The 24,849-nt window shown below is 34.5% G+C and overlaps 7 protein-coding genes across 11 annotated transcripts; 4 read left to right on the forward strand and 3 right to left on the reverse strand.

Annotated features, from left to right (window-relative positions):
- Positions 1–70: 70 nt before the first annotated feature.
- On the forward strand, positions 71–1,781 carry LOC132914743 (uncharacterized). Its single transcript, XM_060974102.1, has 4 exons — positions 71–207; positions 980–1,114; positions 1,237–1,325; positions 1,429–1,781. The coding sequence occupies exons 1-4, from the start codon at positions 192–194 to the stop codon at positions 1,540–1,542; spliced, it is 354 nt and encodes a 117-aa protein (XP_060830085.1). The 5' UTR covers positions 71–191; the 3' UTR covers positions 1,543–1,781.
- LOC132914736 (nuclear pore complex protein Nup160 homolog) lies at positions 219–6,970 on the reverse strand. 2 transcript variants are annotated; one of them, XM_060974085.1, is made up of 10 exons: positions 6,754–6,970; positions 6,207–6,520; positions 6,001–6,130; positions 5,387–5,913; positions 3,848–5,304; positions 3,041–3,723; positions 2,271–2,971; positions 1,951–2,181; positions 1,773–1,876; positions 219–1,607 (listed from the first exon to the last, which is right to left on the reverse strand). In XM_060974085.1, exons 1-9 carry the CDS (start codon positions 6,836–6,838, stop codon positions 1,775–1,777), a joined length of 4,230 nt encoding a protein of 1,409 aa, XP_060830068.1. In that variant the 5' UTR covers positions 6,839–6,970; the 3' UTR covers positions 219–1,607; positions 1,773–1,774. The 2 variants fall into 2 exon arrangements, with proteins under 2 accessions (XP_060830068.1, XP_060830070.1); XM_060974087.1 differs by lacking the exon at positions 6,754–6,970 and having other exon boundaries at positions 6,207–6,328; positions 6,399–6,476.
- A 17-nt stretch (positions 6,971–6,987) lies between these two features.
- Positions 6,988–8,558, forward strand: LOC132914742 (solute carrier family 35 member E3-like). 2 transcript variants are annotated; one of them, XM_060974100.1, is made up of 5 exons: positions 6,991–7,759; positions 7,824–7,976; positions 8,051–8,133; positions 8,220–8,358; positions 8,428–8,558. In XM_060974100.1, exons 1-5 carry the CDS (start codon positions 7,268–7,270, stop codon positions 8,494–8,496), a joined length of 936 nt encoding a protein of 311 aa, XP_060830083.1. In that variant the 5' UTR covers positions 6,991–7,267; the 3' UTR covers positions 8,497–8,558. The 2 variants fall into 2 exon arrangements, with proteins under 2 accessions (XP_060830084.1, XP_060830083.1); XM_060974101.1 differs by lacking the exon at positions 7,824–7,976 and having other exon boundaries at positions 6,988–7,759.
- A 567-nt stretch (positions 8,559–9,125) lies between these two features.
- On the forward strand, positions 9,126–11,132 carry LOC132914745 (ruvB-like 1). The gene is made up of 3 exons (XM_060974105.1): positions 9,126–9,489; positions 9,683–10,358; positions 10,439–11,132. Exons 1-3 carry the CDS (start codon positions 9,349–9,351, stop codon positions 10,990–10,992), a joined length of 1,371 nt encoding a protein of 456 aa, XP_060830088.1. The 5' UTR covers positions 9,126–9,348; the 3' UTR covers positions 10,993–11,132.
- Positions 11,133–11,352: 220 nt separating this feature from the next.
- Positions 11,353–15,650, forward strand: LOC132914744 (glycine dehydrogenase (decarboxylating), mitochondrial). The gene is made up of 10 exons (XM_060974103.1): positions 11,353–11,664; positions 11,735–11,813; positions 12,300–12,435; positions 12,507–12,897; positions 12,966–13,486; positions 13,565–13,844; positions 13,919–14,568; positions 14,634–15,097; positions 15,184–15,329; positions 15,399–15,650. Exons 1-10 carry the CDS (start codon positions 11,461–11,463, stop codon positions 15,507–15,509), a joined length of 2,982 nt encoding a protein of 993 aa, XP_060830086.1. The 5' UTR covers positions 11,353–11,460; the 3' UTR covers positions 15,510–15,650.
- On the reverse strand, positions 15,541–18,516 carry LOC132914746 (HMG box-containing protein 4). Of its 3 annotated transcripts, none has more exons than XM_060974107.1 (5): positions 18,153–18,516; positions 16,894–17,426; positions 16,758–16,833; positions 16,480–16,665; positions 15,541–16,204 (listed from the first exon to the last, which is right to left on the reverse strand). In XM_060974107.1, exons 1-5 carry the CDS (start codon positions 18,271–18,273, stop codon positions 15,792–15,794), a joined length of 1,329 nt encoding a protein of 442 aa, XP_060830090.1. In that variant the 5' UTR covers positions 18,274–18,516; the 3' UTR covers positions 15,541–15,791. The 3 variants fall into 3 exon arrangements, with proteins under 3 accessions (XP_060830090.1, XP_060830091.1, XP_060830089.1); XM_060974108.1 differs by having other exon boundaries at positions 15,541–16,135; positions 16,894–17,432; XM_060974106.1 differs by having other exon boundaries at positions 16,894–17,432.
- A 134-nt stretch (positions 18,517–18,650) lies between these two features.
- LOC132914747 (U3 small nucleolar ribonucleoprotein protein IMP4) lies at positions 18,651–19,923 on the reverse strand. Its single transcript, XM_060974109.1, has one exon. The coding sequence runs from the start codon at positions 19,649–19,651 to the stop codon at positions 18,716–18,718; it is 936 nt and encodes a 311-aa protein (XP_060830092.1). The 5' UTR covers positions 19,652–19,923; the 3' UTR covers positions 18,651–18,715.
- Between the last annotated feature and the right edge of the window lie 4,926 nt (positions 19,924–24,849).

Genomic DNA, 24,849 nt, shown 5'->3' on the forward strand with positions numbered 1-24,849 from the left:
CTTAATTATCTTTATCATTAGAATTACGATTTAATTATTCATTCGTTTATCCCAATTGTGAAACGTAAATAAAATACATTCAATTTTCATGCGCGAAGTAGAAAATTGTGTTTGAAGGAATCAAATTCTGCAGTTTTTACAAATCAAAAGATACACTCAGGTCATTGAACTATTGTACTTAATATGCAACAATGTTTATGATTTGGGGTAAGTATTGCTAACACACATTAACATTTTATTGTATGTACTCATTTATAAGCTAATAAATTTTGTTATTAAAAACTTAAACACCGCATGTTTTACATAAAACATCAATAAAATAATAGTACTTAAAATCTAACTTATACGCGAATACATACACTGCTAACACATATGAAAGTAGATGTACCTATCTATAAACTAGTGTTTTTCTCGTGTTTAGTAACAAAGTTTGACGAAAAATTTAATGTAAAAAAATAATCTACATAAAAACACCAGTTTATACAAATGTAGTTATACTATTTCCAACATGTTGAGTACATCTTTATTATAAATTATATAAAAGTATTTTATTTTATGGTGAACAGCTACTATAAATTTGTATTTACCTCTTAGTAGCTTAGTAAGACCACAGACTATTACAACAAATTAAATAAAAATATTAGTGTAATAGGCATTGTTGGAATAATAAACGAGGTAAAATACAGCTAATTATGATTACAAATATAAAAATCAGTTTTATAGAAACAGCTTGAGGAATATGGTAGTAATTCTTTGTCCCCAAATATGTATATCCTAACTAATTCTACAATATACAATAATTATTATTGTTGGCACTCGTATACTGTAGTACAAATAATAGCTTTTTATTGACGCGAAATGTTGATATTGGATTACAGTTATATAGAACCGAACCTGCTTTCTTAATTGCATTTACATTAACGTTTTGAGCACGCGAAAATAGAGATAAAACTTGTTATAATAACTATGTACATTGTAGGAGACTGGTTCACAAGTGGAGTACAATCTGTAGATACGCAAAATCTCCTTGATTCTGTAATTATAACAAATAAGAGTATCATAAGGAGAATTCGCATACCTCCTTACGAAGTATACAAAACTCATTGGCGCAATGGTGAGATATCTCCATATAGGATAAAGATTAATAAGTTCCGATATTGTATCTTTACACAGTTTTAAGAAGTTAATTTCTCTTTCATAACTTTGTTACCACAAGCTGTTCATGATTTTCTTTAGATCCCGAAATACGGAGACATTATTGGGCAGCATCTTTTCTTCTACCTGTCGGAACAATTTTCGTTCTTGCTTTGATAGTTATTTTGATGGTAATATTTTGTTCATAGTTTCTCATATATTCATAACAAAATAATCAATTGTTATAAATTATATTCATAAATGTAGGTTATTTTAAATTTACAATTATTTCAGGTTTTGTTCAAAAGATGTCCACAAATGGTTGCCGTGATTGTCGCAGCGATTCTTGGCGTTATTATTGTATTTACGACGGTGATATCAATTAGTCATGCACCGATTTATGCTTGACAATCTCTAATACTATTGTTCCAAATATGTGACATAAAATTTTATCTTTTATAGTATAGATTTTCCTAAAACATTATAGATAAAGACTGGTGTAAAGATAGTTGTATCATCAGCGGAGACAATTACACACACGTCCGCACATATTAAATATTTTTATAATATGTATATTTTTTTATAATAGAAAAACAAAGTATTACTTTATTAACCACTAATATAAGTATTCTACTTACTACTAGCAATTCTTGTTACTTAATTTTATTTCAATCATATCCTTTGACACCCTTATCACTTTCTGTTCATAGCTTTGCAATGCTCCTTGTAATCTTTGATAGCTCTAAAATTAATATTAATATTTTTATTAATGTTTTTATGAAAAAAATACATGTATACAATAGGAAAATTACGTACCTCGGAAAAGGTAGGATTCTCTTTGACTTCTTTTAATTCATATAATAGCACTTCTAAAATGTTAAGTGGCAACCAAACTGGTGTAGTTACGGATGTTAAGTGCGTTTTAAGACCAAAATTTTCTTTGCCATCACCCATAACAGCATTAATGTATTCAACTCCTAACTCGCTAGCTTCTAATATTCTACCAGCATTTAACATAAGACGAAGAAGTTCGGCAGCATTTCGTTTCTATAGTAAATACCAAGTGATCTTTTATTATAGAATATAATATAACAATATATTATACAATATGATATAATGATTAAAAAATTATTTACCTTGTATGACATCAATAACCATTGAGGTATAAACGCTCCTTCTTGAAGTAATTTCCGAGTGACTGCTTTATGCAACTCACTGTATCTATCTTTTTCATGTTTCAATGTTAAATATTCTAACAATCTCCAAGCGGTGTTTGTAATATTTGTATTCGATAAACCAATGTCAAATATATCGTTTTGAATAAGCCAGTCCCATGCGTTTGGATCTTCTCCTCGACTTAAACGTATACACTGTGAAGCGAGACTTTCAAGCACAGAACTTTTATTAACTTTAAATTCATCGCATAAATGCAACGCTGTCGTGTACAATCCAATAGTTGGTAGTATAATAATAAGCTCCGAGGGTCCAGCATGTGAAACAATATGCAACTCCGAATTTATTTTCGATACTTTCAATCTTGCATCCACAATGTAGTATTCCCTCTTTATATCATTTAATTCAAGAACTTCGACTTGTTTTTTTATTTTATAATGCAAAATATCTTCGCTACTCATGCTTCTTCTTGTCTGTACTTCATAATCCATTTCCTCCAAATAGTTTTGATCAATTACGGGCCTAACGATCCATCTATACTTTTCAGAGACAAGATGTAATGCATTAATACAAGCTAACAAGCACTGAGCTTGCCTTGATACGATCGCAACAGATTGTGATTCTTGACTTAATCGCATAGCTTGCTCATACATCACTGACGCAGCTGTAAAACAAATCAATTACTGTATAAAAAAAGGTTTAATACTGATTTCATAATAAGTTAAAGTAATACCTTTTCGCATGTTCCCTTTATCTATGTGAAAGCTATATAAAAAGTTGTAGTAATTATTTTCTATGAGGTCCACACTCCTGGCCCTACCTTCTACTATTCTCTCTAAATCTTCATACATATCGACATACGGAAATGAAATTAAATCTATTAACTTTTTACGTTCAAAGAGAGTCACTACTAATTGTCTCAAACAATCTACTCTACGTGCAACATCCGGATTCGAATTTAAGCAATTGTAAGCTTTTATATGGTGACCCAAGTTCAAATGTTGCATGAATACTATTGAGTGAAGTGTTGGCAAATTAGGATCATCTTTATCAGCCATTAATATAGCTGTTTCAGCGAGCTCTATGATACAATCGGAAGCATTATGTTCCTCAAATAATTTGATAACTTTCAAATAATACTGAATTAACGAATTATTTTCGGATAGTACGCTAGATTCGAGTAAGGCATCGGCTAAAAATTCATCTGTCAAAATTCCTCTAGAAGCTCGAAGGAAATGATCGCAAGCTTTATGCGCTTCTCCCATTTCAAGCAACGCGACTGCTAATATAAATTTCCTCGATGCACTGTTCCACTCGCACCATGTATTCAGAAGCCTCACATACTCTTGAACCAGCAAAAACTGACAACTAGACAATAGCCATTCAGGGAAGATAAAATTTCCCGATCTCGGCCATCTGATATATATCTTTTATTAAGGAAATATATAAAAATTTTAAGACAAAAAAGAAACGTATACCACGTATATAACTAATATATACGCACGTGCATAAATAAATCGATAGTTCTATGAAAGGATACACGAGCTGTGCGATAAAAGTAATATGCGTTAACATCCCATAATGCCATGGAATTAAACTAGTCGCATCTAAATTTGTATGAGCCATCAAATTATGAGCATGTTTTGCACCACTGCTTTCTATAAATAATTCTAATAATGATGAAGATCGATGTTGCTTGAATCCTATATTTGCTCTCGAATCAACAAGTTTCAATAATGCTAGACGCTGAACACTAGAATCTAATAGAGATTGTACAGGCATTGGTAATGCTGTGGATTCGCATATCCACGTCACAACATAATAAGCTTGCATTAACACAACTGTCTTAGGTGCTAATGATGATTTTATGGAATGTAATGATCGTGAATCAAATAATTCAGGTCGTAGTAGTATTATTTGTTGCAGAAATAATAAATTTCTGCAGATCGCGAATCTCAATTGTGTTATTTGTGTTACACTTTTCGATATTGCGGAGATGCCTAAGTGACTACTAAAAAAGTGATTTATATTGAGTAACAGTATCGAGGCATCATGATCATTATTAAGATGTACTTTGTTTGGTTGTCCAAGATCATATGTTAATGTTTCTAACAACATTGCCATAGCGCTGGATATATCTCTAACGTTTGATAATTTGTGACAGCTAAGATGATGCGTGATAAAATTACTAATCGGTTCTTCCGACTCCAACATCAATTTTGACAATAAATCATCAATAATAATGTCTGGACTTCTTAAATGATACAGCTCTCTCTTTACCGCTGTTTTAGTTTCTTCGGATAATTGTTCTTCTAACAGTACTAATGCTGACATTAAAGTGATAAGATCCTGACATATATCTTCGTCTTGTGACAAAACCGGCGTTGTTTTGAATCGGGATGTATATGATCTTTCATTACAAAACATTAAATATTCTAAAGCTTCCATTGGTCTCAAAAGCGAGAAGCACGATTTTTTAAGTAAAACTACTCCGTAAACGCTAGGCAGTAGTAACAATCCCACTGGCCTTGTACTATTGGCATGATACTGTATAACCCAAGAATAAAATTTTGACCAACAACGATTGGCAATTTCTAAATAATCTTCATCCATAAGTTCGTAATCCATAATTTCAGCTTGTATCTCAGCTTCTACCGCAATACATACGCGTTCTTTCAATTCCGCAGCAGAAAGAATGTTATCTTCCAAAAAATTAGATCTTTTGTATATGTTCAATGCTTTTGTTATATCTGCTAAAGAGAACTGACCAGGGTGAAAAATGTAATTAATATATGCTTGTCTTGGATCAGTATCAGCATCACTAAGAATGTAGTCTCTGTCTGGCGTTTGTTCTAGAATCGCAGCTTCCCATTCAGAGTTAACGCGTCCACCACTCAATGATAATTGAGCATGTGTTACTTCAACTGTATCCATATCAGTGGTTCTCCAAACAGCCCATAATCGAGTAGTGGTAAAGAAAAAGTCAACTAAATGTTGCTGTAAAGATTAATACATATAAAAGTTGTTTTAGATGGCAACTAATTTATAGTCAATATGAATAAATGTAAATAGTACATACATCTTGTGCGAACTTGGTACATAATCTAACAAATTTAAACATCCCATTATCTTGAATTGGCTTTAAAATACTAAATTCACATCTAGTACTAAATTTTAAAAAAGTTCCCAAATATAATTCATTATTAGGGCCCAATGCTTTTCTTAATATATGGCCCTGTGCACCTTGCGAAGCAATACGATTATCTATCGCCGTATCAGTCACGGCCACGCATTGAGCTTTGTTACAAGACCACATACGGATATTACCTTCACGACACAATGCAAACAAATACGTATCACTTTCACAACTATGTATTGTTAACGACATAGCCACGTGGGCTTCAGAATTGCGTCCTCTAAAAGCAGTTGCAATACCACTAAGAAATCTTGGCACTATTGAATCTTGTTTTAATTCACTGCTGTGCACAAGGCCAGTTTTTGTATCTAGCCTCAGGAGAAGTATAGTTCCAGAATTATAAGCAAGAGCAAACAGTGCTTCTTGTGGTGGAATAAGCCATGATGCAGCTGCATGAGGAACTGGAGAATCTATAAAAGAAAAAAAGAAAAAATTAAATGCTGTGGATACTATATTTAAAAAATGTTATTTTTTAAATTCTGTCACGAATTACTAACTTGTAGTCCCTGCATTTGTGATAACATGAAACATATGTGGATCTTCCTTAGTTCTTTTCACATTCTGTGTAGACATTTCACTAAATATTGATTGTGTACCTAAATCTTTATATGTACTTAATGAGTGTTCCTATGAAATGACAATTCATTAATGCAATATTTAGAATCATACAATATTCAATTACTGCCTTCTGGAAACTACTTACATTTTTGTGAATTCTTTCAGGATGAGGAAATGATAACTTATGAACACTAGAAACGGTTGCTATTAATATAATGACTGAATTAATTGTTTCATGTATAGAAATGCCATCCAAAATGGGTGTATCTGTAAACTTATATCTTACTCTACAGTTGGCTAAATTAATATCTAAACTGTGTTCAACCAACTCAAGTACATCGTGACAAATACGCCAATAAATAAATCGATTTCGTGTAAAATATTTTGAGCCATCATTGTATGAATAGCCTCCTGCTCTCTCTGGAACTTTTATGTCCTGTAAGGTACTTTGGCTTCCGCCTATAAAATAATATAATTACAGAGACAGATACTGTACAACTATTTTCTATTTGAAAAATAAGGTTAGGAATTCAATTTATAAGGTTTAAAGCGTAACATTCTCATAATTAATACATGTTTTCATAAATGGAAAATAAGTATCTTTGATATACAATAAAGAAATTGATTTTAAATTAATTTTGAAAGAATAATTTCGTGTGTTCCGTGAAAATAAAAAGGTTATGGTTACATACCCGTGTTCAACGTGATTTCGTTCCATTTCTCTGGTACAGTTTGATCAGGCACAACTTCTCGATATCCCAAAGGAAATTCTTCCATTTTTTACTTTGTTTATGAATAAGTATTATGTCAATTTAACTTTTAAATCATATTGCACTATTGCTCAAAATTTTAGCGGGCAGCAATCATCGGTGCACCGAGTATCACGCTTCTTTACGCTTCGCGCTTCTCAGTTTGGCGCCCTCGACTTTACCTTCTGTTGCTAATTTGCATAATTCAGTGTTTTTCCCGGTACATATTGAAATTTTAAACGATGATGTATTTTACGAAAAATTCGATCAAAATGATGCTTATAAAAAATAAATATAAATGAAAAAAAAGTTTACGATACGAATAAGGATGTAATGGATTTGATTAGACCTGTTATCAAAATTAAGATACATAAAGCATTATTGTCGCATAAAACATAACCAATAACAACCAGCTTACCGATTATATATTAATAATATAAAACAGTGAAAAAAAGACATGAATAAAAAAATTATCACGGCATTCTATTTGATACTGAATATATTCTTTTCCATTGTAATTGTATTACTGAATAAATGGCTCTACATTCATACTGGTTTTCCAAACATTACGTTATCTATGATACACTTTGTTATTACTTTTATCGGATTAACAATTTGTGAAAAATTTGATGTATTTTGTATAAAAGATATTGCGATTAAAGAAATGTTTTTAATTGCAATGACATTTTGTGGATTTGTTATGTTGACAAATTTAAGTTTAGCTCACAATACTGTTGGAACTTATCAATTAGCTAAAATGTTAACTACACCTTGCGTGATAATAATGCAAATAATATTTTATAATAAAAAATTTAGTATACTTGTTAAATTGACATTAATTCCTATTATATTAGGAGTAGTAATTAATTTTTGCTATGATATACAATTTAATATTATCGGAACAGTATATGCAACCATGGGAGTATTTGTAACATCCTTATACCAAGTGGTATGGCTTTTATTTTTTATACAGTACTTATTAAATTTTACTTAAAATATCTTAATGTTTCTAGATGGTAAACATAAAGCAAAGAGAGTTTCAAATGGATCCAATGCAACTGTTATATTATCAAGCACCTCTATCTGCTGTTATGTTATTCTTTATTGTGCCATTTTTAGAGCCTGTAGAACGAACATTTACAAGAAGTTGGTCACTTGTAGATATAGTTATGTCAAAGAATATTGTTCATTGGATTTGCAAAAGAATAGAATTGGATAATTGAGTGTCCCTTTTTTATAGGTCATGGTTGTACTATCAGCTATAATAGCATTTTTTGTTAACTTAACTTCCTATTGGATAATTGGAAAAACATCTCCATTAACGTATCCTTTCACACTACTTTATGAAAGAAGAAATCTAACATGTTATTATTCTTTATTTTTCTTATTATTCCTTATTTATTAATTAGCTACAACATGGTAGGACATTCCAAATTTTGCCTATTACTTTTAGGTGGCTCGTTAATTTTCCATGAAACACTGGCCATAAATCAAGTAATTGGTATAACTTTAACCTTGGTTGGCATTATTTTGTATGCCCATGTTAAGGTGAATACAATAAATTTATAAGCATAGAACATTACAAATAGTAGTTTACAAATGAAATTTCTATTTCAGATGAAGGATACTCAGGTTGTAGTACCAGATTGTGAGGACAAAGAAAGAAAACTATTGTATAAAATATGATTTTGTATAACTATTCATATACGATTTAATAGAGATTAAATTGCCTGATTACATAGTTTTCATTTTCCTTGTTATTTCAATTTTTTTAATAAATAGAATATATCTATTGAGATAAAAATTAAAAAAAAAAAAAGAAGAGATAACATAATCCAAAAGGAGAGGTCAACGTCACACCTAAAGCCTGTGTGTAAGTGTGAAGGAACACAACTCAACGATGTCAAATCAATGAGAAAACTTTTAAATTATATGAACTTGCTCGAATATTGTGCCAGGTGTATCGGACCCGACAGTTCATGTCTTATAACATCTTTATATACAAACTAACTACCTATACGAGTACTTTAGAGAAAATGATGCGTTTATAAGACATCTATTGTTGAGGAAGAGAATTAATCGTGATCTTCATATAAGTTGACCCAGAGCATAGATAATTAGGGAGATCGCCAATATAATATCAGAGAGGAACTTTCTCTCTGGTATTCTACTAACCATATATATTTATAATATTATTTATAATATATATTTATAATAATATTTATTACATACTTCATACAATATATTTCATAATTTTTTCACTCATTCATGCAATTTTTAATTGATTCAGTATTATATTGTTACTATTAATTAATTAAATGCGGATTAATTAATGAGATTTAGGGTTCTAGAGAAAAGATTTAATTTTCGCAGTACCATGAATTTTAATATCTCCAATTAGTAACATTCCCTACGTACCAATTCCTGAATCTTTGTTTCCATGACGATTTAATGTAGTGGGGATAGACGTTATATCAACCAAACAAGTATTTATGCAACGTGCTTTCTGGTATTAAAATCTTTGTATTTACAAAGAAAATGAAGATCGAAGAGGTAAAAAGTACCGCAAAGACTCAAAGAATATCAGCTCATACACACATAAAAGGATTGGGTCTTGACGAGAATGGAGTTGCAATACAAGCTGCAGCAGGTCTTGTCGGTCAAGAGGAGGCTCGTGAGGTTAGAATTATTCGCATATCAATAAATAAAAAAAATAATAAAAATCGTTTTGAAAACGATTGTTTTTTTTTAAAATATGTAGATGTTAATAATTAATTTTTAAAATCAAATATTTTTGTGTGAGAACTTCGTTTTGTAACAATGTTAAAAAGGTGCTTATAAAAATGATTTTTCCTTATTATGTGTGTTTTAGGCAGCTGGGGTAGTAGTTGACATGATAAAATCAAAGAAAATGGCTGGTAGAGCAGTGCTATTAGCTGGTCCTCCTGGCACTGGAAAAACTGCAATTGCATTAGCTATCGCTCAAGAGTTGGGTAACAAAGTACCATTCTGTCCCATGGTAGGCTCGGAAGTCTATAGTTCTGAAATAAAAAAGACAGAAGTTTTGATGGAAAATTTTAGAAGAGCCATTGGTCTCAGAATCAAAGAGACTAAGGAAGTATATGAAGGGGAGGTTACAGAACTGACTCCATCTGAAACAGAAAATCCTATGGGTGGATATGGGAAAACGGTATCGCATGTAGTAATTGGGCTAAAAACAGCTAAAGGTACGAAGCAGTTGAAATTAGATCCCTCTATATACGAGTCCTTGCAAAAGGAAAAGGTCGAAACAGGGGATGTAATTTACATTGAGGCAAATAATGGTGCTGTAAAGAGACAGGGCAGAAGCGATAATTTTGCTACTGAATTTGATTTGGAAGCAGAAGAGTATGTTCCTTTACCTAAAGGTGACGTACACAAAAAGAAGGAAGTCATTCAGGATGTAACGTTGCATGATCTGGATGTTGCTAATGCCAAACCACAAGGAGGTCAAGATATTATGTCTATGATGGGTCAATTAATGAAACCTAAAAAGACAGAAATCACAGGTAACATAATTTGGAATTGTTAAAAAATATTTGTGTATTTTTATTTGAAATTAAACGTAAATTAACATTGTATATTACAGATAAATTGCGCAAAGAAATAAACAAAGTTGTAAATAAATACATTGACCAAGGAATTGCAGAATTAGTACCTGGAGTTTTATTCATAGACGAAGTACACATGTTGGATATAGAAACATTTACATATCTTCATCGTGCACTAGAAAGCGCAATTGCGCCAATAGTTATCTTTGCAACAAATCGAGGTCGCTGCATAATCAGAGGAACTGAAGATATCGTATCACCGCATGGAATACCTCTTGATCTCTTAGATAGATTGTTAATCATACGAACGCTTCCATATTCCAGAAAGGAAATAGAACAAATTGTTAAATTAAGAGCCACTACGGAAGGGTTGCAAATCGAAGATGAAGCTCTGTCAACTCTCGGTGAATTAGGTACAAAAACAACGCTTAGGTACGTAGTGCAACTTTTAACTCCTGCTGCATTAACAGCCAAAGTAAACGAAAGGACAATAATTAAAAAAGAAGACATCGAAGAAGTAGGATCATTGTTCTTAGATGCAAAATCCTCTGCAAAGATTCTTACACAAAATAAAGATAAATTTATGAAATAAATGTGGTTGATTGATTGTTATTTAATGAATTGTTTCCTGTAACTTAACAAATTCATAAAATATTTAGTTGTAACATACATGCTTTTATAATTGACTCAATTAATTTACCATAAATAAAGTTTAATTTATGTGAAATATAAGTATTAATTGTTTTAATTAAACCTTATTTGCTTGGATAAAGTGTAAAGTAAACATACATGTAACATAATACATGGGCAAAGGTAGTTTTCCAATAGTGTTTAAGATGCTTCATAACTTAGGGTCACAAAAGATAAAGCTGTAATCAGAAGTTATGACATCACCGGATGATGTCTTAGGGTATAAAGGTCCTGTTTCCTTTAGTATACTCTTTAGTTGTCTGGAATCTGTCAAGCAGTTATAGTGTTTAATTCTACCATTAGAAAAATAGTTTAATAATATATAATAATAATAGTTAATTATTATCAAATTTTTATTTTGTAATTTACAATGTCATATCTTTTTGAGCTAGCAAAGTGTACAAGATTGTTGAATAAACGTAATGCATATCGATACGCACGTGGATTAACGTTGAATAACTTACAAAAAGAAAATGTTAGTGAACTTTTTGTTCAAAAAGATGAATTTCAAATTAGACATATCGGTCCTCGACAGTATGAACAATTGGAAATGTTGAAAATTATTGGGTTTAAGGTAGTATTTTAACTTAGTAACAGAAACATTATTTTAAGATACTCATTAAGTTATTTAATTAATTTAATAGAGTTTAGAAGAATTAACAAACGCTGCTGTCCCAGCAAAAATTCTTTACAAGGAAGAATTAAAGATTGAACAGTCAGTCAGTAAGTAAAATATCTAACTTATTTGAAATAATATACTACAGCAGTTGCAAAAGAAACTATTACGATACGTAGAAACGTGTGAAGTCACGCGACTGCAGATATGAAACACGTGTAAACTGATAACCCCATGATAGTGAAATGAACACAGTGGATGAGTAACAAACATTCTTGAAATATATTCATTCATAATTTATGAAAATTTTGCACATTAAATATTTTAATAAGTCGATGAATTAAAAATATGTTAAAAAATGAGACAGTTTTTTCTGTTGAAACATGCATTAGCTTCATTATGTTCCTTAAATAATATGACCTCCTATTGTGAAATAAACGTATCTTGGGTCGAAGATCAATCTCGTGCGGTCAGATTAGCATTCACGTGATTTTTGAAAGCTGAAAACTAATTGTAATACTTTCGTCTAAAATGTCAAATATATCCTAATATTCTGATAGAGCAGATTACATAAAATGATAATTACATTTTAGCTGAATACGAATTGTTAAAGATGATTACACAGATTTCGGAAAAGAACGACGTATGGCGTTCGTATATTGGCATGGGATATAATAATTGTTGCGTTCCTCACACCATTAAGAGGAACATATTCGAAAATCCAGGGTGGTATGTTTCTTAGAGTGCAATTTATCGTTGATTTTAACGCGACTACAGTAACTGAAAAAGTTCTATTATAGGACAACACAATATACTCCATACCAACCAGAAATTTCACAAGGTAGACTCGAAGGTTTATTGAATTACCAAACGATGATATGCGATTTAACCGGGATGGAAGTAGCGAACGCATCTCTTCTGGATGAAGGTACTGCGGCAGCCGAGGCTTTAGGTCTTGCTCACAGGAGCAATAAGAGAAAGAAACTGTTCGTTTCTGACAAAGTTCATCCTCAAACAATCAGTGTGATTGCAACGCGTGCTACTTCTTTGGGTCTCGATCTTGAAATCGGAGATGTTTTTCGAGTTGATACCAGCTCAAAGGATGTTGCTGGTATTCTATTTCAATATCCTGACACAACTGGATCTATCTACGCATTCGAAGATGTCGTGAAGAAGGCACACGTAGACGGTGTATGCATTTCGAGATCTGAAATCCTTGAACAAATAAATTCAATTACATTTGATGCATTTCATTGTAGACGATCGTTTGTGCTGCTGCTGATTTGTTGGCGCTGGCCATACTCAAGCCTCCAGGTGAATTTGGAGTTGATATATGCGTCGGTACCAGCCAACGTTTCGGAGTTCCACTTGGATATGGAGGACCTCATGCTGGATTCTTCGCTTGTCGTCAAAGATTAGTTCGTTTGATGCCAGGAAGGATGATTGGGGTTACGAAAGACTCGAACGGTCAGGATGCGTATCGCCTAGCCCTTCAAACACGCGAACAGCATATCAGAAGAGATAAAGCTACTAGCAACATTTGTACTGCACAAGCACTACTGGCAAACATGTCTGCGATGTATGCTGTGTACCATGGACCTGAAGGAATAAGAAATATTGCAAACAGGGTACACTTCTTCAGCCTGATCCTAGCAAAAGGTTTAGAAAAAGCAGGGAATAAGGTGGTCAATGAGTACTTTTTTGACACTATAAAATTATTACCTGCAGTGCCGTCAAAAATTATAAAAGAAAATGCGATTGCGTTTAAAATAAATTTTAGGTAATTTAACAGAAAATATAAATATATTTTATTCGTAAACGAATAAAATACAAGTATCATGAGAGTAATGTATTTCAGGTATTACGAGGACGGAGTTGGAATATCTCTGGATGAAACTACTACGGAACAAGATATAAATGATATCTTTAAAATATTCTGTGCAGATACAACCATTGAAGAAATGTGTAGAGAAGACATTTGCTTAGAAAGAAACCTCAATAAATCCCATTTCGCTCGTTCTACACCGTATTTGCAACATCCTGTGTTCAATAGCCATCAATCTGAAACAAGGATAGTTCGTTACATGAAGTTCTTAGAGAATAAGGATGTATCTCTCGTACATAGTATGATACCACTGGTAATTGAATGGGCCATATGAAAATACATTCTACACTATCGTTAACACACTTATATTTTTGACTATTTGAACAGGGATCCTGTACGATGAAATTGAATTCCACGACGGAGATGATGCCCTGTAGCCTACGTGGATTCACTGATATCCATCCCTTTGTACCTATTGAACAAACCAAAGGATATCAACAGCTATTTGCTGAACTGGAACAGGATTTGTGCGCTATAACTGGTTACGATAACATAAGTTTTCAACCAAATAGTGGAGCACAGGGGGAATACGCTGGTCTAAGAGCTATACAGCGTTATCATGAGTCAAATGAAAACAAGAATCGACAAGTCTGTTTGATTCCCATTTCTGCTCACGGCACTAATCCTGCTTCTGCTCAAATGGCCGGTATGCAAGTGAAGCCTATCCTCATACAGAAAGACGGCTCTGTGGATATCGTACATCTTACAGAAATGATCGATAAGTACCGAGAGACGTTGTCTTGTCTGATGATAACATATCCGTCGACGAACGGCGTGTTTGAGGAGACCGTCGCTGATATTTGTGATATGGTTCATGAAGCTGGAGGTCAAGTGTATCTAGACGGTGCTAATATGAATGCTCAAGTTGGTTTATGTCGTCCTGGTGATTATGGCAGTGACGTTTCCCATCTAAATTTACACAAAACATTCTGTATACCTCACGGCGGTGGAGGACCTGGAAGTGGTCCTATTGGAGTGTAAGTAACGTTATTTTGATATTTTAATGTAAATATGCAGTACTAATGATGATTTTTATGTATAGAAAACGGCATCTTGCTCCATTTCTTCCATCTCATCCTGTAATTAATTGTTCGGGTAATGGTCATAACAATATAAAACAAACTGGTGCTGTATCAGCTGCTCCTTTCGGATCATCAGCTATTCTACCAATTTCATGGGCTTACATTAAAATGATGGGTCCAAACGGGTTAAGAAAAGCTACCCAAGTTGCTATTCTAAACGCAAATTACATGAGTAAAAGACTGGAAAAGTATTACAAGACACTGTATAAGGGAAAGACAGGATTGGTAGCGCATGAATTCATTTTGGATATAAGGGATTTCAAGAAAACGGCAAATATCGAGGCTGTAGATATTGCTAAAAGATTAATGGATTATGGTTTTCATGCTCCAACAATGAGCTGGCCTGTAGCGGGTACATTAATGATCGAGCCAACCGAATCCGAGGACAAAAAAGAATTGGACAAATTTTGCGATGCTTTGATTCGTAAGAATACTAAATATATTCACTAAAAATGTTTGTTTTCCTTTTAAGAAAGACATCAATAGATATTCAAAAGTTTTGTTTTGTAGATATACGACAAGAAATTGATAATATAGAAAGTGGTAAATTAGACATTGTTAAGAATCCATTGAAAATGGCACCACACACTCTAGAACAAGTAATATCAAGTAAATGGGATAGACCATATTCACGAGAATTGGCAGCATTTCCAGCTGTAAGTGACTATACTTGACATTCATTAGGGAATGTATAATAAATAAACTATATTCATATTTATTTACAGCCATTTGTAAAAGGAAGCAACAAGATTTGGCCGAGTGTTGGAAGGATAGATGACATATATGGAGACAAAAATCTATTCTGTACGTGTCCCCCTGTCTTACCACATGAATAAGTGATTGTAGTTATTTTTCGTGTACAGTTAGTTATAGAATTATTCAAATGTTTATTGTAAGTTTTTGTACAAACATATTATTTATATAAAACTTCTTACTTTTATAAGCAGAGAAAATATAACAAAGATTTCACTTTAAAATTCTCTCCTTTTGTAGCAAACAAAACTATATCATTTCTTCGTTATTCTTAATTTATTCAACAATTATGTACGTCTATTCAATTTATCGATATATTTACATTGTATATTGTTAGGTTATCTTTTTCATTATTTTTACATATATTACAAGCCAGGCATAAGATACGCAATGTTGTCGAGCATTTGTGAAAGTGTTTCGTGTTTAGCTCCATTAGTTTCTGGTACCTGTTGTGTTAGGCAAATCAAAGGACCCAGTGCGCAAAGTAGAGAATCCAGCAAGACCGACAGACTGCCCGATACCGCTATTTGCCCATCGTGTTCCTTTAACCGTTCACCGATGATCGTTAAGCTCTCACCGAGAAGCTTAAGATGAGCAGCTACATCGATAGGTTGAGTACCAACGACTTTGTACATTCCTGTTCCTATCATTGGTTCGTTAACTAAATCTTTCCCAGTTCGATTCGACGGCGGCGATACCGGAACATTTCCTACAACCGAGGGTAGACCTAGTTGAATAGTTTTTTTGGAGGTAGCAGGCTTCTGCTCTTTCCCATTACCTGTAATACAAAGAAAGACAGAATATAAAATGTTACAAATGTTATCGTATTGTTCGATTTGCCTATCTCTAAACGAGATGCATGCACAAAACAAATGATAATAAGACATCTACCATATAATTCTTAGAGGCATAAAACATAAACGATATATTATTTGAAAGACTTTTGACTAATACGCGTGCACGAGAAGCAAATCAAGATGAATAAACTACCATATAACTTTTAGAGATATATACTCGTAAAAATGATGTATACATGAGAACCAACAAACCCACCAATTTTATTAATGAATTTTTTTCGCGAAGCAGGCGGCGGCATTTTCCAAACAGGCTCATCTTTACTTGCAGGTAAAGAATGAGGTTTTGCTGCCAAGCGTTTTGCGCGTCTGCGCCAGTTATATTTTTCCAGATTTGGTACTGTAGCCCACAGTTCTCCTAACCGTTTAGAAATTGCTGCAAAATCTACAAAAAGCAACGTTTCACGAATAATATTAGCATCGGTTTTCTAAACTGACCGTACATAGTATGGAGAAACAAGAGTGAAGCTTATATACCCATATAAGGACATTGCTCTAGTAACTCTTGCCTAATTTCTTTAGCCCACAACATGTACGCGGTAAATCTTGTTTTCTGAAAACATCATCGAATTGTGAAATAATCATCCCCTTAGTAACTGTCATGTGTACATACCCCTTTGTCTTTACGTTGTGCCTTCATTCTACCTATTATTTTGCCATCTTTAATAATTAGCTTTTTCTTACATTTCTCAAGCATGTACAAACTATTTGCTTGTGAAGGTGTTTCTTGGCCAGGTGGTTCAAGCTTTCTAAACCCTGCTTCTCTATCGTCTATCATAAGAGGATCTACGTCATCGTCACTTCCAGAATCCATACTATATCTTTCATCCTCGTTCAACCCAGAGGGATCATCAGACTCTGACCCTGAAGACTGTCCTTCGTTATCTGACAATGTCTCTTGTTTAACTCTTTGCTGTCCAGAGTTGGAATTTGAATTCTTCCTTTGTCTTCCACTACTTGCATGTTGGATCGACTGATTTGGTGACATACGTTGGGAATCATATCTGTCCAATAATTGTTGATTTTGTAATTGCTGTGCTTTTTGACGTTTGTACTTGTTATCCGTAAAATCATCTGGTGATTCAAAGTCAACGAGTTTGGAAGATTTCTTTCTCACACGGCCACTGCGGGAGATACCCGTGACCTCTAGATCTGAAAGATAAAGCGGACTGCACCTTGCCAAGAAAGAGAAAGGGACCAAAATACTTTGTAAGATCTAACTACCACTCTCATAACCTTCTGGGATTCAAGATCATTATTTCTATGCAAATATACTTTACACGAAGAGTGTGCATGGGTATCCAAACGTAGTTCACTGTATACTTGTTTGAATTATAATTTTTTGATGGATATTTTGAAATTTTTTAAACTAAATGTGTCTGATACCAATTATTAGATCTCGTGGACGCGTATTATGTGTCACATAAATTTTAATACATACACTTAAGTACAAAGAAATTTCTCTATACCTGATGTACATAAACATACTACATATTGGAACGAACATAACGAGTATTACAACTACTTCAGATTATGAGTACAAGACAATTGCCATTTACTCGAATAAAATTTTATCTGTTTATTTGTTTTTTGTAATAATCGTTTTCTCATTAGAGCCTGTCTCTGTTTCATGAAATTTCTCAAATTTAAAAAACCTGACTACGAATGAATTGTACACATCATTAGTTTAATGACTCTCCGCTACGGACAAAAGCGCTAGTAACCAAAACGCAAATTGGAGTAAATATTGCAAAGAAATTGATAAATTTGCTACGAACGCGCGCAAATCATGCGGAATACTGCAAGCGATACGAGCAAACAAGCAACTGGTCTACCAAATATCTCTCCCTATAAAGTGAAAGCTGATCTCACCGTCATTCTTCTGACGTTTCGGAGTCACGAACATATCCATAGCGTCGTTCCGTTGCTCTCGGAGCTTCTTGCGCCGCGGCGTTTTCTCAGATTTCGCGGGCTTACGAACATTGGCGCGCATCACGCGCTAATATGTTCTTGTTTCTTTGATGCAAATGCATTTGTTAAAATCTTCAACACTCTTCCCAACAGAAATTACTTCTTAAACCCCAAACTTTGTTTATTTTTGTGGCGATTTTAAAAACAACTGCTACGAAGGAAACCAGAATGCACTGCGCAGCGTGAGTTACGCATTTAGGACGCAACGCGCGAAATTTAAATATAAGTGTTTGATTTTAGTTTTTGTGGAAAACATAGATTGTTCTAAAAGTTGCATAAACTTTCCAACTTACAAGATATAAAAGTAATAGTTTACATTATTTAAAAAGATAAGAATCTAGAATAATAAATTTAGTAGATCTAACGATAGAAAAATAATAAATCTAGAATATATTATAAAAAAAATGTATTATTTACATTATCAAGTTTATCGAAATTAATTAATAAAAGGAATGCATACAAATTTAAATATCATCTTCTTGTTGCCATCCATCTTCGTTAGATAAAAATCTTCTCTTGTGGCTAGTATTCATGTAAGGTCTTAATGCCCATTCCGTATCAGCTGCTGCTTCTGCATCCAAAGTACCTAATTTAATTTGATATAATTTTAATTGGAATCTGGGACCAACTTCTACCAGTTCGATGTCCTTTCCATGGATCTTTTTATAATTGTGATGTCGGAAGGATATGTAGTCATCGTGATTGGCAAAAGTAATTATCCTTTTGCTATCTTCTTTCGGTACTGGGAATAAATATTTTAGAACACTCATAACACGTTCACCTAACTTTGTTTTGAAATTATGAAATATAAGGTGAGGATATTGTTCAGACATGGTTCCAATATCAGGAATATCGTGTCTCATAATAACATCCGACATGGTGAAATATGCAGTAGGTCCATAGGGAAGATGACAAATAATAAGAGAATCAGGCACACCTCTGTGTTCATGCACAATTATAAAATCCGTAACGTCGTTTGCTCTGCAGGCATGTATCAATTGTTTCATTTCATAGTTTCCTCGATTCATTCTTTGAGAATTAGGAAATATCAAACGCAATTCTTTGACAAACATTTTCAATCTGGAACTTGGGTCGCGAGAAGTGGTAATCACAATTTTTGGATTTTCAACTCCAGCCCAACGATATTCGTCATCTTCGTGAGATCCCACAGTACCTCCCATTTCTGTTCCAATAGCAACAGCCATTTCTGGTCCAGCATCTTCCCAAGCTAGTTGTCTTTGTATGTCCAAAGCATCTTTTCTTAGATCTGGATGTATAGGTATATTTTGCTCTAGGCTGCGTTTAAGTTTTTCTTTTTTTTCTTGAATACTTTTTAACTTATCTTGAACGGATTTTCTGTAGAGATATTCTCTACGAAGCCTCGATTGTCTCCGTAACATTTTGACGTTTCAATAAATACCTTGTACTTAATAAATACTTTTCAAAACTAAAGTGTTATAGGTTATAAGAATCACACACGTCCTGATGTAATATAAACAATAATTATAGCTGATAGAAGATGGATTGTGCGATAATAAAATTTAATTTAACGTATTATTAAGTATTTATCATCAAGTTAATAAAATTATTATTGATTAATTTACTCCAAATTAGTTATATTCTTGTACTGTATATTCTCTCGCTGCATATATTCAGGCGGTAACGCTGGTCGATTGGTCGAGCTGGTGGTGGCGAGCTAATTACAGTGTTCGAGCGGTGATGACGTATCTTCAACGGCTAAATTTCGAAATTAGTAAGTAGTTAATAACTTCGCATTTTCGAGCGAAGGTCGCGTACGGATCGTGTACTTGCAAAAATGAAATTTGTGCTTAAATTTGCGTCATTAATGAAAATAAGCGACGGTGAATTTTCTTTCTCTCTTGATAGTTATTACAATCGTAAGTAGACCGAGGATTCTTATATATCTATTGGAAATTTGAAAGTGCAAAATTGTACAAAATTTACATGATATGAAGAAATATGTAAAATATTTAAATATAGTATTTTCTATAATACTTGCTGGATAAAACAATTTTTTAGGTTCTGTTTTTTAAATTATATTCTCAATGAAATACATGACATTATAGGTTTATATTTATCGGCATAGCTTTTGTTGTCAAACTCTTTCGGAGCATATGTGTTTAACGAAAAAAAATTTGCTATATGTATACAATAAGATTAAACTTGTACGAGAGAAGAACGATCATTTAGAACAATAATGAATAACGAAATATCTTTATTGTGATTTTATAGATGATACACGGAAAAATCCGTATACAGAACACGTCCAAGTACCAGCTTGGAGTCGACTAACGGAATTGGTACGTAAAATATAAATCAGCGTTCATCTTTCTTTATTCAAGCTATATTTTACCATAGTTTAAAAAAAACATGTTTGGGTAATCCAGAGAATTTATATTAGAATGAATGTATAGGATAAACAACGAGTACAAATTTTGATAGTTGTCAATAGTAGGAACACTAGAAAACTTTGAATGCTGCAGTTTTCGATATATTTATAATTATTATACGTGGTAGAAATTATTCGTTTCTTGCTTGCGAATCAAATCTGGAAATTAATTGCGCGCGAGATTTGAATTTGACTATTTAGTGACATCTACGCCAACGATAAATATTTCCCCTTTACAATGTCGGTAACCTTACCGACCAATCCTTTGCATCTCGCCCGCGTCGATAATAAGTAATCGACGTATTCGCGAGTAGTAACTAGTTTCAAACATCGACGTCAGATATCATATGAATTATTTCTTTCTGCCTATAAACGTAGAAAAACTTAAACAACGAATAGACCGAGTCTTTATATCATTCGATGTACTCACGATACGTCAAAATTTCTTTCCAACGATGTTATAAAGTAAAACGAAATACGCAAATGGATTTAGAGATTCCATAGAATCAGAGTTCGTTCGTTGGCGATTTATGAAAGGATAGACGCGAGTCGGAGGCTTTTTTCCCCCTGGTTAATTGCAACCAGCTTGCGATTTCCCTGCTGTCTCTTTGATCGAGCCGCCCACTCGCTATTTCTCTTCGCGGAATATGACTTTTCAGGCTGCGCTTAATTAACGACGAACTTTGAATCATAATTACAAAGGCATTCTTTGTAAGCGTATAACGCGTGCTACTGCTTCCTACTCACAGCGATTTACAGGAGTTTCCAGTTTCTTCCGCCGAAGTCAAACGAAACGAGACGAAACGAAAGTTGAAAGAAAAAATGACGCGAAACGACGAAGAAAAAAGAAGAGTCTAGTAATGGACGCAGAAGAATCGCGGTGATTTGGGAAAAAAGTGTAATGGCCCCGGGGATAGGGCTCGTGCCGTGCACGGCGCCTCGTAATTCATTTAGACGGTAGCTCGACGAGACAGGCTCAATTACAGTCGCGGCAAAAAACCGCACGGGAACGAGTAGCTTCTTCGTACGACGTGCGTGGTCCGTGTTCGTTGCTGCTTCGTCTCGGCGTACACGCGCGCTCGTTTTCTCGTCTCTTTCAAGGAGGAAAGAAGGGCCGCGGGCTCGTGTCCTGCGTCACTCAACCGAGCACACCGCGGACATCGTTAAAGCCTCTTTGTCATCCGTTTTACCCGACCGGCTGCCATTATGGCCCCTCGCTCGTTCCTACGTGCAAAACGTTCGGAATTCCTCGCGCGTACCCGCTTCTAGGAGGTCTTCCATCTACAGCCGAATCTACTCTCGGATCGTTTACTTTTTGCGAAACTCGACTTTCTACGCGCAACATTTTACTTTATAAATTTCTGCAACCTGATATTTCTGTCTATTTATCGTTACTGTAGTATCGTATAGTATCGTACGATATTATTTAGCGATATTTACGAGAATCATGGTCTACCTTTGTCACTTTATCTTTCTAAAATGATCGTACAATAGCATCGATAGCGATAAATACGATGTAGCAGGTAGAAGAAATATTTCCTTAGAGTAGTATTATATTGTCATTGTTGTTGTTATCATTATTACTCCTAATGGTATTATCGTTATTATGATTATTATTACTCCACTGAATTTTTGAAACTTCATCTGGAAAACACGAGAAACGGACGTACCGTGTGTGTGTGTGCGCGTGGTAAGCCACCGACATTTTCACTCATCGCGGATGATTCATCGAATGTGAAAGATGAGAGTCGGAGTACTTATATCAGTTTACCGAACGATTTCGTTTCGCTAGTCTTGAAAAGTTTGATCGTATCCAACTGATCATGAAACGTGCCGAGGTATTCTCCATTCGCCTCTCTCAGACAACGCGTTTTATTCCTCTGTTCGATTCTCTTATTCGTTTGATTCGCTTAATTTTCATTATGTTGATACAATTGATTTTGATTATTTTAATTATTTTGATTAATCTGAAACGCTTGGATACAGGACACTGTTTGGTTCGTATTTAGAAAACACGTTTTATTTCCCTGTTCGATTCTTTTATTCGCTTAATTCGATTAATTTTGATTATGTTGATAAAATTGATTTTGATTATTTTGATTAATCTGAAACGTTTATTCAGGACACTGTTCGGTTCGTACTTAGAAAACACGTTTTATTTCCCTGTTCGATTATTTTATTCGCTTAATTCGATTAATTTTGATTATGTTGATACAATTGATTTCGATCAGCTAATTTGATTAATCTGAAACGCTTGGATACAGAACACTGTTTGGTTCGTATTTAGAAAACACGTTTTATTTCCCTGTTCGATTCTTTTATTCGCTTAATTCGATTAATTTTGATTATGTTGATAAAATTGATTTTGATTATTTTAATTAATCTGAAACGTTTATTCAGGACACTGTTCGGTTCGTACTTAGAAAACACGTTTTATTCCCCTGTTCGATTCTCTTATTCGCTTAATTTGATTAATTTTGATTATGTTGATACAATTGATTTCGATCAGCTAATTTGATTAATCTGAAACGCTTGGATATAGGACACTGTTCGATTCGTACTTAGAAAACACGTTTTATTCCCCTGTTCGATTCTCTTATTCGATTAGTTCTATTAATTTTGATTATGTTGATACAATTGATTTCGATTATTTTGATCAATTAATTTGATTAACCTGAAACGCTTATTCAGGACACTGTTCGGTTCGTACTTAGAAAACACGTTTTATTCCTCTGTTCGATTCTCTTATTCGCTTCACAGTTCATTCTGATTAATTTTGATTATGTTGATACAATTGATTTCGATTATTTTGATTAATCAGAAGCGCTTATTAAGGACACTGTTCAGTTCGTACTTGGAAAAAACAGTAAGAACTGCCTGTCCGAAACACGTTTGGTACAGTCGTAGCTGCTCGTGTAAAACAAACACGCGCGTCGGAAAATATGCTTTGTATCTCGTGGCGTTTCGTTACGAACGAATCATCGTTCGATTCATTGAAGGAACTGTTGTTTGAAAATTGTTAGATACAACAGAGAATCGTTGTTCCATGTTTCTCAACGAGTCATCCTCGGCGATAGTCCAAAGCGGAAACGTGTAAAATTCCTCGTCGGTCGTTGGCTCGTTTCGTTCTCTCGCTGCTTCGCAGGCCAATTTTTCTCAACCTCGGTTTGCACGCGATTTTTAATCGCGCGTATCTACCTACGTACATTTTCGCGCCTGTAAAATTTCGAAGAACCGATAGAACCGATAGCGGGATATCGATAAATAGATTGGCGTGGAGAGGCGGCGGTGGTCGAGGATGGCCGTGGAAGATGGTTTTTGCTTGGCAGAAAGAAAATGCGGCTACTGTTCTCGTCGGAGGGATGTCGGGCAGGGTTAATCGGCCGGTTAAGCTACAAGACAATGGGCCTCGGTGTTGATGGCAATATTTTAATGAAGTTAGCAAGTTCCCGGTAGCGGGTCGCCGTCGCGATTCCAGGAGCGTGAACGAGAGGAGCCCTTAAGGGCAGAGGGCGGAGGCGCCACCCGGCCACTGATTTCCACTTAGCGATATCGTCCTACAAAGCAGCCTTCATCTGCCACAGTTTCTTTTCTCTCTATCTTTTTCTCTTTTGCTCCCTCTATTTCTTCCTTCTGCTCCCTTCTCTTGCTTCGTATTTGCTCCTTCTACGTTGTCGAATCTCGGATGGAAGAATTCAAGGGAAAGCGAATGGAAACGAAGTGGAAGGTTGAGTTTCAGCGATGAAAACGCGCTACGTTTTGCGGTGGTTGCGTGGCGTCGAGTGACGCACAGGTTTGCCAATCGACAAAGATGTTTGATCGGATTACGGCTCTCGATCATTCTCCAACGATTTGCATATATACGGTGGAATAGAGCGTGTGGCAGGAGGATCGCGATGATCGGCGCGCGTCAGTTAGAAACGGCGCGGCCAAACAACGAGTCGCTTTGCATACGGCCGGATTAATTTGATCGATGGCACAGGGTATATACATCGGAGAAAGCGATTACGCTGCGACGATGGGATATTTTCTGGCCGATTTTGCAACGTTCTGTATCTCTGTTTCCTTTGGAACGGGGCACGCGTTAATCGATTCACCGTGCAGGCTCGTCTGTAACGTTATTCCTTTTCATACTCGACTCACTTTCCGTCGAACTTGCTTCACCGCGCGCTAACGAGACGCGTTCTC

This window comes from Bombus pascuorum, chromosome 15 (genome assembly GCF_905332965.1).
Source record: "Bombus pascuorum chromosome 15, iyBomPasc1.1, whole genome shotgun sequence".
In the NCBI taxonomy this organism is placed as follows: domain Eukaryota; kingdom Metazoa; phylum Arthropoda; class Insecta; order Hymenoptera; family Apidae; genus Bombus; species Bombus pascuorum.

Excerpts from the sequence above, each read along its gene's own strand:
- LOC132914736 (XM_060974085.1), bottom strand. The coding sequence starts at position 6,838 with ATGGAAGAATTTCCTTTGGGATATCGAGAAGTTGTGCCTGATCAAACT. Across the intron at positions 2,182-2,270 it reads GGTTATTGATGTCATACAAG|AAACGAAATGCTGCCGAACT; the intron begins GTAAATAATTTT and ends TATTTACTATAG. Across the intron at positions 1,877-1,950 it reads AGAATCCTACCTTTTCCGAG|AGCTATCAAAGATTACAAGG; the intron begins GTACGTAATTTT and ends TATTAATTTTAG.
- LOC132914744 (XM_060974103.1), top strand. The coding sequence starts at position 11,461 with ATGTCATATCTTTTTGAGCTAGCAAAGTGTACAAGATTGTTGAATAAA. Across the intron at positions 13,487-13,564 it reads GCGTTTAAAATAAATTTTAG|GTATTACGAGGACGGAGTTG; the intron begins GTAATTTAACAG and ends AATGTATTTCAG. Across the intron at positions 14,569-14,633 it reads GGAAGTGGTCCTATTGGAGT|AAAACGGCATCTTGCTCCAT; the intron begins GTAAGTAACGTT and ends TTTTATGTATAG.
- LOC132914742 (XM_060974100.1), top strand. The coding sequence starts at position 7,268 with ATGAATAAAAAAATTATCACGGCATTCTATTTGATACTGAATATATTC. Across the intron at positions 8,134-8,219 it reads GGAAAAACATCTCCATTAAC|CTACAACATGGTAGGACATT; the intron begins GTATCCTTTCAC and ends TTTATTAATTAG. Across the intron at positions 8,359-8,427 it reads TTTTGTATGCCCATGTTAAG|ATGAAGGATACTCAGGTTGT; the intron begins GTGAATACAATA and ends TTTCTATTTCAG.
- LOC132914746 (XM_060974106.1), bottom strand. The coding sequence starts at position 18,273 with ATGCGCGCCAATGTTCGTAAGCCCGCGAAATCTGAGAAAACGCCGCGG. Across the intron at positions 17,433-18,152 it reads GAAACGTCAGAAGAATGACG|ATCTAGAGGTCACGGGTATC; the intron begins GTGAGATCAGCT and ends TTTATCTTTCAG. Across the intron at positions 16,666-16,757 it reads AGAGCAATGTCCTTATATGG|ATTTTGCAGCAATTTCTAAA; the intron begins GTATATAAGCTT and ends TGCTTTTTGTAG.
- LOC132914745 (XM_060974105.1), top strand. The coding sequence starts at position 9,349 with ATGAAGATCGAAGAGGTAAAAAGTACCGCAAAGACTCAAAGAATATCA. Across the intron at positions 9,490-9,682 it reads GTCAAGAGGAGGCTCGTGAG|GCAGCTGGGGTAGTAGTTGA; the intron begins GTTAGAATTATT and ends TGTGTGTTTTAG. Across the intron at positions 10,359-10,438 it reads TAAAAAGACAGAAATCACAG|ATAAATTGCGCAAAGAAATA; the intron begins GTAACATAATTT and ends TGTATATTACAG.
- LOC132914747 (XM_060974109.1), bottom strand. The coding sequence starts at position 19,651 with ATGTTACGGAGACAATCGAGGCTTCGTAGAGAATATCTCTACAGAAAA.
- LOC132914743 (XM_060974102.1), top strand. Across the intron at positions 1,115-1,236 it reads CAAAACTCATTGGCGCAATG|ATCCCGAAATACGGAGACAT; the intron begins GTGAGATATCTC and ends GATTTTCTTTAG. Across the intron at positions 1,326-1,428 it reads CTTTGATAGTTATTTTGATG|GTTTTGTTCAAAAGATGTCC; the intron begins GTAATATTTTGT and ends CAATTATTTCAG.